Source organism: Triturus cristatus, chromosome 8 (genome assembly GCF_964204655.1).
Source record: "Triturus cristatus chromosome 8, aTriCri1.1, whole genome shotgun sequence".
Lineage (NCBI taxonomy): Eukaryota > Metazoa > Chordata > Amphibia > Caudata > Salamandridae > Triturus > Triturus cristatus.
The window spans coordinates 1169252271-1169272876 of NC_140591.1; the positions used below are offsets into that span (position 1 = coordinate 1169252271).

Consider the following 20606-nt stretch of genomic DNA (forward strand, 5'->3'; position numbering starts at 1 on the left):
CTCCGAGGCCTGCAGGGCCGTAATGTTCGTCTCATTCGCTTTGGACCTCTCCGTGGTCTTACCGAGGTCCGCACGTAGAAGGTTGACCTCGATCGCGATCTTATCTACTTTGGTCTCAAGATTAGTGCCCAGGGTCTGTATGGCGGCCATAATGGAGGTTAGGGAGGGCTCCGTCTTCTCTGCATTAGCGTCCATCGGTACCCCAGAGAGCGTCGGGCCAGTGGGCACCGCGTACTTGTCCAGCTTGTTAGTCTGCGTGTGCTTCCCCACCTTTGGGCGCATGGCGCACGCCGTCTGCCGCCTCGCCAAGGACGTCACTCAGCGCAGTCGCCGGTAAGGACTCCCGGTCCACGCTGTCGCCTCCTCGCCTCTCGGGGCAGCACCCCGTCACCGCCCCTCCGGCCGCAAACCGGCGCTCGGGAGGATCGACAGCGTCCGCACCACTCCCGGCGCCGAGCTTCACACCATCCACCGGGCGGGGGCCACACTCGGGGTTCCCCAGGCCACCGGGCGATTGAGTGCCAGTCGGGGCTCGTCACCCCCCCCCCCCCCGGGCAGGCTGCACCCGTCAAGCTGATTCGCCGCAGGTGATCGCTGCCGCTACCGCAGCCCCGCGGTGCTCCACTGGTAGGGCCGCCGCACTCTCCCCACCGCTCCAGCAGGTGTGCAGCCCCTGCTGTACCTCGGACTCCCTCGCATGCCAGGATGTAGGCCTGGGGGCTCAGCTCCTCATACTCAGTCCGCCCCTCCTGGTAGTCAGCGGCACCGGTACCCTCCTCATCAAAGCGCCGGAGATCCTCCGCAGTGCCCAGCAGCCCGGCCGCTGCCCTCCGCGATCTGGCCTCGCCAGCTCCGCAACCGGGGTAGGCCGCACGCCGGGGCCTCGAGTGGCGGCAAGCCCGCACCTCCGGCTCCAGCCGCTCGCCAACGCCGCTGCGACAGCAGCCGACACCGCCGCCGAGTGCCCTTTCGCTTTTGGAGCGCCGCTCCTGGTCACCAGCGGTCGCGCCACCCCTCGGGAGCGTGGCTCGGGGTCCTCTACACTCGCAGGCCGGATAATGGTGCGGATATTTACTGGCAGCACAGTTAGCTCGGCGGAGCTCGGGACCTAAGCAGCCATCTTCGTTGGCGCCTGGCCACGCCCCCCTATAGTCACATTTAAAAAAACCTTTTTAACAATATATTCATAGCAGGGAACCCTCTCCTGTTGTCCAGTTGCCATCTTGACATCATATTTCACCACCTGTTGGATCAAGTTGTTTGCAGTATTTGTGATCATTTTATTCTTCTGTCCCTTTCTCAACACTTCCACCTTGTTTCCCCTTGATACCCCCAACCAATTATTTATAACATCATGACTCTTTTCAAGTCTCACAGTTACATCTGATAGAAGGACCTCAATCATTGATTACTTACATTCAAACTCCCTTAATGTATAGGTTAGTCTACTTCAATCATGGTGATCTGTCCTTCTTTCATACCAATTTTAGTAAGAGCAGGTACCATTCGGTCACCAAGGTCTAACCACCATCCCGTTTCTGCTTACAGGTCAAGGCGCTCTCCTCTAACCACTAGGTGAACACCCTCTCCCACTATGGTATCTTTGATGCACTGCCACCTTTCCACTACATTGCAGCAGTCTTGGCCAAAAGTATGGCATATCAGTAAATTTGCACACCATTTTATTGTTCTACGGCTTCAACTCAGACCAACTTGCTTTGGAATCGATGTGAACTGTGAATTCTATCATTACTTTTGTGCAAGTAAAGATGTCACTATATCAGTACAACAAATTGGTATGGATGGGCATGAGTAGAACACATGTTTTGGGTTTTCTCTGTTAGCAGTGCTGTGAGTCTCTTCAAAAATATTAGAGACCACAAATATTCATCACAGCTATGGACACGTTTCCAGCAACAAGAGCTGACTCTGTTTGATATATTGGTGCTTTCTCAATAAAAAAGCAGTTAAAAAGCAAGCTAGGGTGATTCTTTCTGTCCCCCCCCCCTCTTCCCCGCCAACCCCATTCCCGTTGGTCTCTGTGGGTGCAGACATAACTTTTCTAGGTGTACCTTTAGGCCCAGCATATCGCGGAACCATGCCAGATCACGCAGTACCTGGTTCAGGTCTCTCTGGATCCTTAAGATATTAAGTTACATCAGCACTGAAGGGGGGGGGGCTACACCCCTACCTGATAGCCAGGTGGATGGACCACGATTCAGAAATTACCCTACCAGTCTTCACTGTTGGCCATTGTACCCTTATATAGCAACCATACCTATTTCCTTATTACTGAAAAGAAGCTCAATTCTTCCAACACGATTACCTGATATTCCCAGTTCAACTTATCAAAGGCTTTCCCTAAATCAGTAGACGCTACAGCTGAATGTTTATTTAGGATATGGCGTAAACGCCTGATATTGACCGCCACATATCTAGATAAAAGAAATCCAAATGAGTAAGCAGGTATCGTGTAGTCTGTGTTCAGCAATGAAAGCAGGCAGTACAATGACATGCCCCGTTGGCTTAGGCAATATCACTTGTATGGTCTCTCCCGTGGACTGATGCAGTGATGCCGCTTTGTGCATGCCCAACAATTTAGCTGCAAGAAGGATGAAATAAGTCTTACAAAACTCCACAGGGAGTCCATCGCTCCCTGGAGCTATACTAAATGGGAAGTCTGCAGTAGCTGGAGTTATTGCCTTCATTGTTATAGGGATGTTCACCCTGAAATGTATCCCCATTTGTCCCAGTCTTTCTCTCTGCCTGACTACATACTTCCTGTAATCCAACAGTTGCAACCTGCACTCCATATCTGATCTCCACTGGGAAAACTCCTCTCTCTTCTGTATGCTCCCTAATGCTTCTGTCTTCAGTCATATCCCCTCTGCCTCTAATTGAAGTATCTCCCAATAGTGTCACTTGTTCATCATGCATGTTCACTATACACCTACCCCAGATAACAAACAACTTGAAGGCTTCCTATTCCAAAGCGTGTCTCCCCTCCGGCCTTCATAGACACAAAAAATGTCTGATTCCCTAACTCGTTTCTTTAGGTAGAAGAAACTTCCTACAGCCACTGTGTGGGGACACTGGTCCTCTATCTGCCCCATTCTAGATGTGCCAATAAGGCAAGTGGCTCGAAAGATTCCAATGCTATGGGTGTAATCCAGTTCAATAACTGGGTTTACATTGCCTGGTTTTGTGTCTGGTCCTGCTATCCCTGATTCCGCTGCGTTGTCCGGGGTATCCCGCTCTGCTGATCTCCAATGATTGGGATCTCTCACCATCTTTGATTGGTCTTTCTGACATTGCTCTTTAGATGGTTTGTATCTGTTTCACAGTCTTGTCCTGTTGTGCCCCCACGCATAGGCCTTTTTGATGCTTCAGTCACTATTATTGTATGCTCTGTCACCCACTTCTCTGCCCCTTCTCTAGTGCCTTCAGCGTCTGTGAAAAGGTGTTAACTTTTGTCATCAAAGGTTCATAGTTTTGCCAGCAAAAAGCAACGTGTATTTCGGCCCTAGTGTTCTGAGATATCTCTGGACCTCAATAAATGTGTTGCATTGTTGTTAGAACACAGCCTTGAAGCCTGGGTACTTATGTACCTTGGTGTTTTAAGCATTGTACTTCTCATTACGTTGGGCAAGCTGGAGAAGTCTGCCACTGTTCCTGTAATTTAACAGGCGAGTCACCACTTGATGACAGGGTGAGACCGGTCTAGGAGGTATTGTGGGAATCTATATGCACTCTGTCTCAAAAATCGTGGAGAAGCTTCTTTGCGCTAAATTAGTGGCAATCCATTCTTCTAGATATAACTCCTTTGGGGGACCATCTATCTTCTTGGGGAAACCCATGACACACAAGTTATTCCTCCAAGACCCCCACTTGGGAGCCTTCAGCAATGTACTCAAAATATCTGACCCTCTCTCGTAGACCTGACACTTGTTTTTAGAGCACCCCTAGTGAGGAGCGTAGTGTCGCCAGTGCTGATTCAGTCTCCGCATCCCTGTTAGATTTCTTGCTCTGGTCAGCTCTCGGCAGATTCAGGTCTATTGTTATGGTATCTGTTTTCTGCTCCAGAGCTGCTCAGGATTTTCCACTGGCCACCAGGACTACATCCAGCATATTATCCATTGGCAATCTGTACCCACCTCCTAGACCACCCCACAAGCTTGTGTGTCTCAGAATCCATCTTGCCCTGTCTTGTTGCCTAAGTATAAAGTCAGTTGGAGCTTGGTCATGTATGAGGCATGGTTGTCAGTATCTCAGTAAGTCCACTGCAAGGGTCCAAAGTTTGTTGGAGTAGTAGGTGTGTGGATGCAGCCATGCCTCTTCTATGGATTATTAGTGCCTGATTGTGAGATAGTCGGTGTCCACATGTCAGATGGTCTCCAGCGTTCCCAACGCCACCCTCACTTGTGCCAACTCTTGCGTATCAGAGTAACAACTGTGTTCTCCCTTATTGGTCTACCCACTGTGGATCGGCTGTTCTGTGGTTATTTCAAGTCGACATTCCCTAGCCCCAGAGCACCTCATAAAGATATTTCTGTAAATTATAGAACACAGAGGGTTGGGCTTGCCTTACTCCTAATGGCTTCCTCACCTGTAAAGCAGTAGTGAGCTGTGTAAAGCTGCAGTTTGCTATAGGCCTGTGTTTGAAATCAAATCATAACAAATCGAAAGCCCCTGCTACCTGGCAGGATAACACATGTGCCACCTGTGGGTGGCTCCAGGCTTCGTGATTGGGGAAGGTCAAAACTGTAGATGATCCTTTGATCAGATTTGTAATCGTAATCACTCCGTGGCCATGCAGAGGGTTACTAATGAAAAAAGGAGGACTCTGTCATGCTAGTGTTTCTTTATTAGGGAGTTTTTACCTCAAACTGAAAGGAAACAAAAAAAAGGTTCACAGAACAGTCCGCAGACAAGGGAAGTAGTCTTCCTCTGTAAACGTCCTCTCTCTGGGTACAACAGGGCTAGGTTCCTTCTCCCTTCCTCCCAATGGGCTGTTGCGGGGGCTTGGCGGTATGCTTTGATTTTCCCTCAATGAAAGCAAACACAAAAACAAAAAAAATAAGGTTAGGAGAAGGGCTAGGGGATTCCGGTATAGACCTCCACCTAAACATCCAAGTAGCAGTGTGTTTTAAAGGTGCCTCAGGGCTCCCAGCACTTCCCAATTACAAAATAACGGAAGAGTGGTACTTGCCTCTAGCCACGGCCCTCCTGGGTCGTGGCAGAAGGAGCCAAGACGTCGTCCTCTCTCTCAGGACGGTTGGACCGGTAATGACCCCCCACAGTCTGCCCCTGCCTCTTTCTCCTGGGTCTTTCTGGTGGGCTCCTCTCTCCTGGGCTCCTCTCCTGGCGTTCCTGTTCCCTCTGATAGCGCGTCTCCCTCCGACAGCGCACCTCCCTCTGACGGCGCGTCTCCCTCTTCCTCAGCGTTCCGCGCTCTCCGTGCTTTGAGTGCAGCGGCGGTCACATGATCAGCGTTCCGCGCTGCTGGGACAGTAACTGACTTGCCCTCCTGGTGCGTGATGGCAGCCATCTTGGTTGTCCCGGTCGCGGGACTACAGTGATACGTATCCCTGACATCACATAGTAGTAGCTTGTCACTGGGGAAAACCTAGAAACTCCAAGTATGTCTTGAAGGAGTTCACTATGAGCAATCTAGGGTGGTGTTACCCATCCACATTTCTTCACTCTATGTAGGGGGTCTGTAATGCAGCAATTGTGGCTGAACAAAAATGTCTGAAATCTTCAAGTTATTTGCAATTTAAGTCCTAGATGAATATGGTCTTTAGTTTGCAGGTATAATGTATGTCACTCTTGTTCTCCTATTCTCTTCACAGTCTAGAGCAGGGGTACTCATAGTACGGCCCGCGGGCCGCCAGTGGCCCGGCAAGCCTTCCTTGGCGGCCCGCAGACCATGCAGACATCGTACCTTGTTTTTTTTTTGTATTTTTCAAAGTGTGTCAGCAAACACCGCCGGACTCCGAGAGAGACTGCTCTATGGGGGCCAGGAGATTCCAGGATAGAGTGGAGACAGGCGTACAACGCCCATTGGACTCAAAGGGCTTCAGCCCCCGTCGTGTTTGGCTGCCCGGGATGAGAGAGCTTCCCGGGAACACACGCAGCTGCACCCGAGCACTTCACAGGTCTTTAAAAGACCTTTTGCTTGTTAACGAGGCTTTGATGGTGTTCACCCCTGCTTACAGCCCCTGCAGCTCCACTCTGCCTTTTGCTTGAAGAATCAGCCTCCCCCCCCCCCCCCAAATGTTTTCTTAGCCTCCCCCCCCCCCTCCCCCCGAGATTTGACTCTAGTTGCGCCTCTGAGTGGAGATGCAGGGGCGCTAAGAAGAGGTGAAATACAACAAAGCCTCATTCGCAAGTAAATGGTCTTTTAAAGACCCGTGAAGTTCTCCGGTGAGGCTGTGTCAGCCCGGGAAGCTGTCTCAGCCCGGGCTGCCACACATGCAGGGTGAGGTGACAGAGGACAGCAGGGTGAGAGTGCCCAGTGAGGTGGGGGGGGGGGCAGCAGGGAGTGAGAGCCAGCGAGGAGTGAGAGCCGGGTGAAATGGCAGAGGGTGACGGGGGCAGCAGGGAGTGAGAGCCAGGTGTGGTGATGGAGGGCAGCAGGGTCTGAGAGCTGGCTTTTACATTACACAGGGAGAGGGGGGGAATGGGGGGGCTGTTTATGGGCTGGTGTCGGGGACATGTAGACACAAGTGTGCACTGCCCGAGGCCCAGAGACAGAGAGAGATATAGATAGACAGGGACAGACTGACAGATAAAGGCAGGAGGCAGGCAGAGGCAGGGACAGGCACGGAGAGAGGCAGACGGAGAGAGGGGGAGGGAGACGGAGAGAGGGGGAGGGAGATGGAGAGGAAGAGAGGGAAGGAGAGAGACGGAGACGGGAGGTAGACGGAGGGAGGGGGAGGGAGACGGAGGGAGGCAGGGAGGGAGAGGGAGACGGAAGGAGGGAGGGAGAGGGAAGGAGAGAGGGAGACGGAAGGAGAAAGGGAGACGGAGGGAGAGAGGGAGATGGAGGGAGAGAGGGAGACAGGCATTGAGAGAGAGAGAGAGAGAGAGAGAGAGAGAGAGATGTGCGTATGCCAGGTTTGGTGGCTCAGTGGACGAAGGCGTCCACTGCAGGGGCCTGTGTTCAACCTCATGGACACCGTTTTTTTGCTCTAGCCCCGCCCCACTGACCCCGCCCCCACCAGGGAGGCCCTCTGCCACAAACCACACTGTAAATTTGTCCCCTGAGAGAAAGTTTGTGAGTACCCCTGGTCTAAAGTCTTCCCAAAATAGATTTCTACAAATTTGTAGGAGGTGTGTAGTGAGAGATTGACTGTGCTTCATGACTTTAATTCATGGTATGCCCTCATGAAGAAAAAGAAACCCTTCTAAATTAGGTTGTTCTCCCATGGAAATATGCATGCCGAGCATAGACTTAAAAGTTGAAGTGAGAGTATGCAGGCAAATGTGATGTTTTTGCTTTGAGAAGGTTGTTTGGATATATATAAAGTATATTACTTTATTTCTGCTTCTCGAAGTATACGGGGGTTGAAAGGCAGGTGTCCTCTTCCTCACATTATTTGAACTCTGCGGTGTGGTGACACTTCTGAACTGTATGATGTTGGTAAGTTTTCTTGATTAAACCAAACACTTGATCCTAAGAATTCCTTAATAAAACAATTTTAAATCGTATTTCAGCAGTGCTAAATACCCGAGGCAAATTCCTCGAGGAAACTAATCATAATGTTGGCTAGATTTAATGTGAACAGAGAGGAAACCATACTTCCACACACTGTAAATTGCATCAATAAGATTGTATTGGTAAAAGAGAAGATGGTTGTGGGTTAGTCATTTACTTAAAGTGCCTTTGCAGTGCTCCTGTGAATCAAAGCAAAAAGCAAATAATAACTGGTGAAATGTATGATCATTTGTGTGTGAACTTGATAGCATTAGAAGAGCAGTTGGTGACCCTTTCAAGAAAGAGAGTCCAAGGTCAAACGTTTTGATATTTCAATACCTTTGGGTTTTTTTGTTGCTGTTTGCTAAAACAGTAGAGATGACGATAAGCTAACAGAGAATCTTCTCTACCCAATTATGATGTGATTTGAGTGTTGAATGACTGGGTCACTTTGGTCCTGATGAGGACCTCGGGTATTTAATGCAAATGGGTAATATTGAGATCTTGTTGTAAATCCCACTGAAAATCATTCCCAACAATGAGCACATGAGCCCAGTGAACAAACTGTGATGGTTAACTATTTTATGTTACATTACATACTAGTCTTTTTTTGTTTTCAGAAATATGTTACCAACCACCTCGGTCAATTCCCCATCTCCGGGCAATGGGGCCCTCAATTCAAGAGATGCAGCGCGACACACAGCGGGGGCCAAACGATACAAATACCTGCGGCGACTCTTCCGTTTTCGCCAGATGGACTTTGAGTTTGCCATTTGGCAAATGCTCTATCTCTTTACTTCACCTCAGCGAGTTTACCGAAACTTTCATTACAGGAAACAAACCAAGGACCAGTGGGCAAGAGACGATCCAGCTTTCCTTGTATTACTAAGCATCTGGTTGTGTGGTAAGTTTCTAACATCTGGAAAAAGTAAAACTGTAGAATTGATTTTCAGAATACATTGTACAAAGCTTAATGTTTCTTATTAACTTCAAAGAGTTAAACAGGGAGTGGGTGAGGTGAGGTTGTCAACAATGACTGGGATATGGACAAGTATGAAATCAAGGCCAAGCACCTGGATAAAAAAAGGCAGAGAGAGACACAAGCAGAACCCCGCACCCTCATTTGTGCACTTTTTTTTATTGAAGTGTTGAGGTGAGGCCACAAAGTAGTAGGATGCTAGAGGAAGATGGGTCTAGAAATATCCAGTTCTTGAAAGGCTTGTTATTTGGGCCCTTGGAGACTAATGTACGTATTAAAGTTTATTAAGAGCACAGATGTATTTATCACTTTGCTGGGGGTGGAAGCAGTTTCTTTTTATTTGGATGTAGAGCTTGTCATTTGGGCCAAGGAGACTAATGTACGTATCAAAGTTTAATGAGAGCACAGCTGTATATACCAACTTGCTGAGGTTGGAGCAGTTTCTTTTTATTTTTTTTAAAACCTTTTCACTACAGTAAACCAGTATACGCACAGACAGAAACGATGTACAATAAAACATATAATTTATCAAATCAAACACACATCCTGCCCAATTGCAGATGGGATTTAAACAGACATCCAGCTATCCCCATCTTAAATAATGCATGTTTATGCATAGAAACCTCCGGACTATGATCAGGAAGTGGCTTTTTGTTGTTTCCTTTTGGACCAGATCCGCTGATATTTATTGGGGCAGCCTCTAGCTTTGTAAACCGTCTCCTCTGCCAAGACACATCTGTCCATGCCTCCCCGCCACTCACCAAGGGATGGAGGAGTGATGCTTCGCCATTTCTTTCCGAAGTTTTGCTTAGCAATCAGCTCAGCCCAACTAGCAAACTTACACTAAGGCCACAGTCCCAACCATCCATAATCCGCAGCAAGGCCGCCTATCTAGTAAGAAGTTGTGACCCAATACTTAATACAAGTATGTGTGCATTCCAGCCCAATATGTAGTAATGATTGGGCAACCCCAGATGACGTACGGGAATGTTCCCTTTGTTGTTGCATCTCCAATACACCGAGATTTACCCTTCCGCTGTAGCCTGAAGGGATGGAATTGTACATAATGCCAACGTTTAGAAGACAGTCGGATAAAATAGCCAAAAGTCTGGTGGGCATTTTTGCTTTGAGCCAATTGTCATCAACTGTGACACCAAGGTCATCACTCCACTTTTCTCTAACACTCAGGAACGGGTCATGGGAGTTAATGATGAGGGGCCTATTCACTTGTGATGTCCCATATTTTCCCCATGTTTTGTCTTTGCCTCCTGGGAATGGAACTCGGGTACTGCCCCCAATTCAGACACATGACTGTCCAGGGTGTGCCTAAGCTGCAGGTACCTGAAGAATTGGCTCACATGAAGAGCTAAATCAGCAGTTAACGGTGCAGACCTTCCCAACGAAGTAGTCTCTGAAAGGAAGATTTATAGCTTAACCTGGTGGGTCTGATTTTCTAGAAGGGAAGCAAATCCTTGAGAGCAAGTCCTTTAATTCAGACATGGGTGGCTGGGCGGTTGAGGAGCACTATATAGCCAATGGTATTTAACGCTGCTTTCCAGTCAAAAATTGTGATGCAAGAAGAATAGCGCCATGGATACTAGAAGCTTTTTTTTTATCGGTTAGAAAGTTAATAACAGTGCCATAATTTAAGCTTTATCTAATGAATTCACTTCAGCTGCACTGCTATAGGAATATATGGAGCATTTATCTGCATTGCTCCATGGCTGAACTCCCACAGACAGTTCATGATAGAGTAGGATTCGCCTTCTCCATCCTGTTGAATTGCATTTAAATATGAAAGTTTTGTTTCGTGATGCATATTAAAGCTAATCCCCTGTCATTGACTGGGTGGCATTAATACTGTCTGGGCAACATTGTAATCGTTTTAGTAGCAAGCAGTTTAAAATCTGAATACCGCAATCGGCAACTGGAAGGCGAGTAGTTACGTCTTATATCGTGGCAGTGCGCTGTATGACGATTGCCATGCTTCTTTTAGCGACGTTTGGGCAAGAAACCTTTTGTTTAAATCTGTATATTATGCAGCATACGTGGCAAGTGCAGGAAATTAATAATTGCTAACAAGATGCCGAGACACTATACTCCCATAATACTGACATTCCAGGTATAATTTGAGGAGGAAATATACATGCTTGTAAATGAAGTAACACTGCTCCCTACCGGCTAAATCTAAATCAACATCGGATTAAAACATTGTTAGTCCGATTTCGTGCTAAAACAGATTTTAACAAGCATTTGCAATGCAATAGGTCTCGCATTTGCGAGAGTTTAGGCTATTGGCATTGTAAATGACAATGCCTTTTATTTATCCGTTTTGAAAATTAACACATAAATAAAAGGCATTTTCATTTACAATTCCAATAGCTTAAACTCTTGTAAATGCAAGACCTATTTCATTTGAAAGAAGCGGCCACCATTGTCCCCGGCTGCTTTGAAAGTAAAGGCGCACATGGCACTGAATGTTGCAGGAAAGTATATTGTGCCTGCAGTAGGAGCAACTCATTAAAAAAAATAGTGCTTACAGACTAAATAAGACATACTGTGTAACAACGGAAATAAAAGGGCAGTCCTCATGGGGGGTCACAAATGAAGACAAGGAGGTACTAAAGCGGGACTTACAAGCTTATTAACGAATCAGAAGCCAGCATTTACAAAGGACAATGATAAAATATAGCTGGAGAGTGGGCGGAGCTTCAAGTCCATACTGGAATGCAGCATGCCTCTCCCAGGCTCGACCTAAAAAAAGACTTTGTTCGGTTCAGACCAGGGCTTTAAGTGGGCCGTGTCCCTCTGAGTCTCAGGCCCGTTAATAATTAAAAACAGACACTGAATTGAGTCCTTATCGGGCCCTATATTTTTGTCCTTAACTTTACTGGTAAATAACGCTGAACGATTCTGAACAAATAATGTAAAAATGTTAAACTATTCTGTGTCAATGATTTTGTTCCTTTTAATATTTCACGTTTCGCTTAATCTTGCATCACAACACGGATCAGGTGGCATACTAAAGGGATCACAGAAATGTAGTTTACATGTTTAAGCTACTCCCTTCATATGAATATTTTAAAAAAAATTCACAATATATAGAGATACAATTGGACAGTCATTAAAAACCTACATAAACAGACAGGATATGTGTGGACTCTTAGTGTAGTTGGGTATTACATCCAATTTGCAGAGACATATCAGCAAATCCTCCATTCTTAATATCATCACAATTTGTACATCACACATCAATTATAAAAGACATTACAGATTAAAAAAATGTAATTATTAAAAAATTCTAATTCTTAAAAAATTCTATCACCGGTCCAAATTCTTTAAAAATTCTGTTGATGTGGCGTTTCATCGTCGTTTATATATCGAAGAACAGAGACCCAGCGTCCCAGCTCCTAGTGGGTCTTTTAAAGACCAGAGAGCTGCAAACAATTGAAAACACGAGGCACCCTTGTGTACTTTGAAGATTCTCCTTTTACTGTGAAGCAAGGGAGACACATTGAGGCAAATAAAAATGTATGATGTAAAGGAAGTGTATTCTGGTGTAACAAGGAACCAAGGACTTGTACTTCCTGACCTTTAAGAGAAAGTGCACCAACGAAAACTGGAGAAAGCTAAATCCAGACAAATCCTTGACTCTTGCTAAATGCAGTAGCAAAGTTTTAATTGTTGAAATGCATGGTGTTTGCACATACATGAATTTGTCCTGATGGAGGAGGGGTATTGACTCCAAGTACCGCAGAAACGCCACATCGACAGAATTTTTGAAGAATTAGAATTTCTTACATTTTTTTTTATCTTTACTGATGTCTTTTACACTAAAACGGGCCCATTTTTGTGAATTAAGGCTTCTAATTCGGAGGCCTATTTCCCTGGTCTTCACCACCAACTTAGTGGTATTCAAATGCTGAGATTTGTATCTAATCTAAGAATGCCCAAACTGGGTTAGAAAGACATGTACGAACTTTTACAACAGTTACCTTAAAAACCCAGTGTTGTGGTGTTGTGAAATGCCACATGTTCATGTGCAACAGCCTGATGTGTAATCCACAGAATTTCCTGAGCCCAAGGAAGGAAAGCCTGGGGGCAAGGGTGATAGTGCCACTCAATCACTGCCTTTCTGCCCTGCGAGGCAATGTAAAAATTAAGTGGCGAATACCACCTCTCAGTCCTTACATGGTGGTGCTTGATGTTCTGATGGGAAATTAGGGGATACCACAGTCCCTTTACTGCTATTCCCTCTTCTGTCTTTTATTTTTTCCGGAGTTTTATATAGCGCAAACTTATCCCGAAGGTATCGGGTATCAGAGCGCTCTAAATGAGCACCAGTTGCGTTACAGATGGACACATTCATTTTTTTGATAGGCACAGGGAGATTAAGTGATTTGCCCAGAATCACAGGATGTTGATCGTCGATGCGAGAACCAAACCCGGTTCCCCAGATTCGAGGTCAACTGCCCTAGCCGTTAGGCTACATGCTCTCCCTCTGCCTTGTAACTGTTGGCTCAGGTCATGGTTGGCAGAAGCTTAGAGAGAGGCTATTGCCTCCCTCTATCAAGGTCTAAATCAAAAACCAGTTCCCTAACCCATAACTACCTATGTGATTTAGTATTGACTGTTCTACTTTGCTACCTCCGAGGGGAGGGAGTTAAGGCCCAGGTAGGAGTCCGATGCTTTCAAGCACTGCAGTAATAACTAATGCCCTGTGACCCAAGCGGTAAAGAACAGTTACTCATTTGACAACTGACAAATGCTGTCTGCCTTGAGACATAAAGAAAAAGCACAATACCTCAAAGTGGTAATGACTGGAATATACAAAGAAGCACCCACCACTCTATCATAAATAATTATGGATAGGGGATCACTGGGCCTTAAATAATCATGTATCTTGTTGGTCCCTAAGTTGTCCCAAGGTCCCTGGAGAATGGCTGCTTTTCCTCCTCCTGGTGTCCTGGCTGTTAATCATTTTCCATGACCAGTCTTAGTAACCTTCTCTGTGGGGCATTTCGAACTATACAATGCCTTGTTGCCACTTCTAGGAATGTCACGCAGCCTGTCGCAATTTGCCTTCCACCAGAAGAAACACTGTGGTGCACAATTCATAGCATTGATAGAGAGCCCATCAAATTAAAATTTGCAAGGACGCATGGCAGGGCCCTGGAAAACTTTATAACTACTCTTCCTGTTTCACTGATCTACGTGAGTACAGGGCATGTTTCTCCCGATATCTGTTCCGCTCCGGACAGATCTGATGTGGAGCCTGAATATTTGCATTTCTTGTCAGGGCAAAAGATGCAGGTTTCATGGAAATAAGATTTTGAATAAAGTGTCCTTCGCATGTCTTCTGCATCTGCGGACAAATACCTGAATTTAAGTAGGACGTCTATTAAGAATGTATGTCACAATGATACTAGAGTGCACCCGTGTCAGTTGAAATGTATAATCTTTGGCCTTGGAAGCGATTAACTTATTTTTAATTTTGACCTTCCCTAGATGAGGTTGCCTTGCTGTACCCAGGCCCTCTGTGCAGCGTACTGTGGCATTTCTCCTCTTCGTAAAAAGGGAAAAGCATGGCATCCAGGAATCTAAAACCCCTCTCCTTTCTGAGACAAAGCTATGCATGATTACAGAAGCAAATGTTACCCGGTTGTGAATGGGCATCTACAAGAGAGGTAGGGAACATGAACCAGTTGTTTCGGGTTGGTGGCATATTGGGAAAGCCACTGGTGAACCACACGCGGTCTGTAAGAACTAGTCCATGAACGGTGCTTCACCACTGACGTTCTTTTTGAAAATTAGGCGTTTGAAAACCACAATGTATTGGAGCGTGGTACATGAGCGGCAGTTACATTACACAAGGACGCATTCATTTGTTACGAGATTTCCCCAGAATCACAGGCTGTTGAACCAACGCCGAGACTCGTACCTGGTTCCCCAGCTCGCAAATTGGCAGCTCTAGGTATAACCCACATCTTCTACCCGTTTGGCGTGTATATGAAATAATTTGTGCCCTACACTGAGGGAAATTTCGAATTCTGCCGCAGGCGCACAGCAAGCAGACAGCCTGACTTTCTTTCCATGTTTTCATTCTTTTCTCCTGAGATTTGCCAGTAGGTGGTGCTGTTACCGAATGTTTTTGATAGGAGTTTACAAAGCAATTTAACACAAGCCTAACCTGCAACAAGCGCGGCTACGGAAGTTAAAGTGACCGCGCTAATTAGACAAGGAATGTCAGGAAGGTAGCTGGTATGCGGTCGTGCTGCTGCTTGCTCCCGAGCTCCTTAGGCCAGGGGAGTTAACGTTTTTTGAGAGAAGGCGGGACATGCACCCACCTTTGGCCAATTGCGGCCTTTCAATTTTTGAAAGCCACAAGCAATGGCCAATCACTTCAGCTTTTCAGCATACTCGTGCGTGTGGTCATTTTCTAGGGCAGCGCATGCGCGCTGCGCTAGGCTCGACCTGAAAAGGACATATCCCCCACTAACAACATTTCTTGTCTCAATAACAACGACAGCCAGTAAATAAGAAGATTTTGGGCCCAGTTACGATAGTGGTCAGACCACAACCGACAGCTCCTTGGTTGCGGTCCAACCGCCATTGCCTGCTGCGGTCCAACCGACGCGTTATGATGCGTGCAGTTGGAGTCCGCAGTGGGAGGAATCGACCTATGCTTTTTGACGGGCTCAAGGAGCCAATGAGAAACTCCCTTAAGGACAGCGTTTCCTCCGTCTGGATTATGTTGGTTTCAGCCATTCCATGTTGGCCTTTCCGACATGGAAAGGCTGTCGGAAAACGACATTGGGGGCCACTAGAAGGCCACCGTCTCCCCACGACCTTGACATTTGGGCATGAGAGGCACTGTGCGGTGCCTGCCACATGGAAACATCCATTTTTCTATGGGAGATTATGCTGCAGGCATACCTGCAAGTAGCTCTCCTGTATGCAACACAGCCTACTAAATTAGAACTTCAGCTTGGTTGAATTAATATACCTATACCAAAATTGAGAGTGTATATTTTAAGATGAAAATGTGTTCATTTTCAGAACTTATAAGCTGATTTTTAGAGAAAATGGCTGACTTTCAAAATATATTTAAAACTGAAATGTGAGTGATAAATCATGTAGCATTTGGGACACTTTTTAGAAATGGCATTCAAAAATTGGCAAAGCATTTTTTACATTACTACAGGTAACCATGCATGATGCACTAAGGTGATCACTAGTAGGACTCTTGCATATGGTGGCCACTAATGTAATCTTGTCTGCTGTGGTCACTATTACAACACTAATAATATCTGGTCTTGAGAGATCTTCAATTTGACAATTACAACCTTGTTTTCACTTAAAGAGGTTCATGAAAATTCTATCTGATCATTTTTAGAGCTCATCATGAGTGTCAGCTTGAGACAGACGATATGGTTGCAATGATGGTGATTGATGTCCAATATTGCGATAGACAACTACTGGTTAACCACAGTATTTGAGATCTCACCACTATGAGGCAACTACTGGTGGAACAAGTGAAGTAGCAGGGGCAAAAGTCTACAAGTGAAATGAAAAAGGAAATGCTGACTGATCTCAGTAAACAACACTGATGAGGGCAGATAGCTTTGAGTGGAGAATGCTTGGGTGCAAATCAGGGGTGCAAGGAAGGAGATCGCACCTTGTTAATGGCAACTACAGAAGTCTCAAGCACACTGATTTTTCTGAGACACAGCACCAAATGGCGGGTAAGCAACATGCCTGTGGTACACACTTTTATGAGTTTATGGCGTGAACAAATCAAGGCTTCAATTTGGATTGTCTGCTGGGTGACCTCACAACAGAGAAAACATCTGACGGCACCTTATAGATACTTCTCTCCATTAGGTGAGGGAAACGTAGGACAATATCTCAAAGACTTCCTACCTCCCTCCACTAGAATCAGTTCCCTGCATATCTATAGATTGTTCTATAGAAGTACCACCAATATGATTTGACTGAGATTGATGCCTTTTCACCTGCCTCATATACCATCACATTTCCCCTATTCTCCAAAAGGCATTGGGCCCAGGGACTCTGTGGTACTTTCTTAATTTCTCCTAACCCCTCCAAAATTGTGTTGATCCCCCCGCCTCTTGAGATTCCTTTTATTTCCTCCTTTCTCAAATTCTTATTTTTTTTTTTGCTGTATACCCATCAAAGTATGTGGTCCGCTGTAATCATAGCACCGTGCTGTGTTTATATGCACCCTCCTTACCCAATCATTACTGTGAACACGGCTTTGGAGGACCAGAAACTGGATATGGATGCATATAGAAATGTTAACTGAGTTGTGTTGCACTCAAGTTTGTGCACCGGAAGTCTATGTTCTGCCTTCCAATTGGGCAAATGTTAACCTGATAGTATGCTAATCATTTTTTTTTTTTAAACTACCTCTGTGTCCTATGTTCGATCCTAATGTTGTCTTCAAAATGTTTAGTAGAGTACTGAAGCAAAACAAATAAACTGCCAATGCTGGATGAAGTTTTTGAATTATTTATGTTAATTATGGTGTTGTTCTGTGTGATTAGATTTATCAATTCATATTTCAGTCAAGAATTAAGTCGACCTCTTCATTGGGGTTAGAAGTGAACTATAAAAATAAATTTATGATGACGGATGATTGCAGGGCTTAACTTAATTAGCATCACTTGGGCTCCATTTAACTCGAGAAGTTTGTGAGAAATCTCGGTAGCAGATTTATTCAGAGTGTCAAAGCTTGTCATGTTGTCGCTGTTCTCCAGCATACTTGCCCCTCTGCATTTAAAGCTAGTATTTGTTTACTCGGGTTCAGCCAATTACCCAGTTGCTTTGCCACATATTCTACACATCGAGTGTTGGATTCTTGGCCTTCCATATCACTTTTGTTTGCCATCAAGAGAGCGGTAGCCTCAGAGTGAAGGAGTGTGTTCTGGTGTAACCTATCCAACGTGCTGATTTGCCTCTTGTTGATGCTAATGATGTCCACCCCAGGGACTTGTGCTCTGGGGAGTCATTTCCGTTTGACCCGGCCAGGCTAGGAAGAAAGGTGGCCCACGGGTAGGGAGGTGGTTATTGGAGGGAGCGTGAGCCAGGCTGGCGTGACCGCCTTCTTGTGGCATTCAGGGCGAGCGATTGTTTACGTACCAATATGAACATTTGCCGAGTTTTCCAGCGTTGTGGTGAAAGTGATGCAATCATTGAATAGTGTACGTAAGGAAAAGTCACTGTAATGGCGACTGTGATGCTCCAAGTATGGCAGGATCGCACCTCCTGGGGTTACGTCGTGGAGGGACTGAAAACTGTTCCTCACGCTGCTGAAAGGCATTAATCAGTGCACAGCCGAGATTGTACACACACACACACTCTCACACAGAGACCGCCATGCTTTCTCTCTCACACAAGACGCAAACCTACCTCAGTTCCTGTCACAAACCGGGCTGTGAACAGATCTGGCCAGGATAAGGGGGGCGTGGAGCGAGGTGGGCTCTAGGGTAAAAGTATCAACAACAAGCAGAAGCGCATGCCCCGCGTGGCAGGAGGGGAGAGAGGAGGGGGCCTGCGCGATTCCCTTGCGAGAGCGAACGGCAAGGCGCGATATTTGCTACCATATGGCGCTGCCGCTCGCTCCCGCAAGGGAATCTCCACATGTGCACGCATTGTCAGTGAAGGCAATGGAACACGAGCACGTTTTTGCCTCAAAAAGGGAATCGAGGGCTAACGGTCTCTTTCCTATGCAACGCATGCGCGCTGCGTAGGCGAGACCTAAAAAGTAGGTGAGCGAAATATTAATTCCAAAGTAATTAATGGGCCCAATGTAACCACTGAGAAGCGTTTTTTGCATTGAAATATCATTTCTTCAGGCTAGAAATATATCAAATCCCCTCCCCGTAGCTTTAAAATAAAAAATCACAAAAGACAAAAAACGTTTGGAGCCTACTCACACAACAACATAAAAGATTAAACAACCAAGCAGACCTAGGCCTGCTCTGGGAAATTCTTCTTTCACATCACAATGGTTTCTGTGGAGGTTAGAGTATTTAAAGGACGGTTGCTGCAAACAAAATAAAGGAAGCCTTCAGCTTCACCACGTTTGTTCGCGTCGACGACATACTCATCAACAATACCCTCTCTGTGGAAGCTCTTGATCATCATCCCGTCATCAAAGCGACCTTCATTGTCAATGTCAATGGCAGTCCTGTTGTTTGCAAGGGCCACTTCCTCATTGTCGACCATCTTCTTACCGACATCCTGCTGTTCATTGACAGAATGAGTAAATACCATTTCATCATTAATCTTGGTGATGACTGCCTCGTCAATGAGAAGACTGCCTTTCGCTACCATAAAGCTTTCACTCGTGCACATAACTGCTTGTACATATTGTGCTTTAGGGCCCGATGTAGGTGGCGAAATACCGATCGCTAACCCCGAAATTCGGTAAATTTCAGGGTTACCGACCGGTATTTAGCCATTTCTAATGTAGGTGATGATTCGGTATTTACCGAATCTGTATTTACCGAATCGGTAAATGCAATGTAGAAAGCACATAAAAGAGTGCTTATGTGCTTTAATAATTCATTAATTACCAACAACTTCAAGTTGGTGGTAATTAACGAATTCCTTTAAAAATTCACTTTTGAATTTTCTTTTAAGTGCCATGTGGCACACATCCATGCCCTTAGGGCATGTATGTGCGCCACATGTGCACACAGGCACATTTCAGGGGTGCAACAGGGTGTCCTTTGGACACCCTGGCACCCTTGAAATACCTCCCGGTATTACCGACTCGGTAATACAGAATGGCTTTACATTCATTCCTATGGGCCTCCAAGCCCATAGGAATGAATGGGTAAGTATTCCTTATTACCGATTCGGTAATCAGGAATATTAAGGAATCAGTATTTTTTACCGATTCATTAGCCACATAAGAAATACCGATTTCTTAATCCCGAATTGGTAAAATTCGGTATTAAGAATTCGGTATTTATGGATTATCTACATCTGGCCCTTAGTTCTTTAAGGTAGGCATCAGTTGAACCCCCTTCCTTTTTTAAATAGCAGTCCACTAATCAAATGTAACCTGACATTAAAATCTTATGGAGGAAATAATAATGGCAGTCTCCGTCTTAAATTCTGTGGATTGGACTGGCTCTCTCAAAGACCTGATCTTCTAACAATTTCATATTTCAAGCTGTCTGATCGTGTGTATGAAACACGTTGTTTATAAAGGAATCATATTTCAAAGGTTTGTCATTGACAAATGCTGTAAAGTTTTCCATTGCATCCTGTGCGAAAGCTTGGTCTACCACAGTTTTAGCAACGGAGGATCTAGTGACTTCCACATCTTAACTAGTCCGAAGTCTCGCTTACACAGGGCCTGTGCTGTTCCGCAAGATATATTTGTTACAGTTCAGTTTTCATGCTGACCGCCCACAGCATACCATTTGTTGTTTTCGTTGTCACTCATTTGTAATCTTTCAATTGCTTATCTCCCTTAGGCTTCCCTTTCTTTCTTGTGTTAACTCTTCCATGGATCATGTACCAATACATGTGTACTTCCTCGCATTTCTTCTTCCTCGTCTTTGGGCAAAGCACTAATTCTTTTTTTTTTTATAAGCATTTTGTTACTGTTCCTGGACTTGCAATGTGCTTTCCTACTGTTAACACAGGCATACAGCTTCGTATTTATGTTCCTTTAACCCTCTTTTCTGTCTCTATTGATGCTTTAGCTAAATACACCCACAACTGTACTACTGTACACCACTCTGCTCTAAGCTACTCCACTCTTCACCAATCCACTCTACGCCACACTACTCTACACCATTTCACTTTACACCACTATACTCCTAGCCATTCTTCTCAATGCCACTCCAGGCCATGCCCCTCTACATCACTCCATTCTCTGCCACTCCA

At 45.6% G+C, this 20606-nt stretch overlaps 1 protein-coding gene across 2 annotated transcripts in view; it reads left to right on the top strand.

The window, feature by feature from the left end:
- Window positions 1-20606, top strand: part of UNC50 (unc-50 inner nuclear membrane RNA binding protein) — a 100498-nt gene that overhangs the window by 45642 nt on the left and 34250 nt on the right. For both annotated transcript variants that reach the window (XM_085622813.1, XM_085622814.1), the window contains exon 2: window positions 8320-8603. In XM_085622813.1, coding sequence (XP_085478939.1) covers window positions 8320-8603 — 284 coding nt within the window. The remainder of the gene's footprint in view (window positions 1-8319; window positions 8604-20606) is intronic.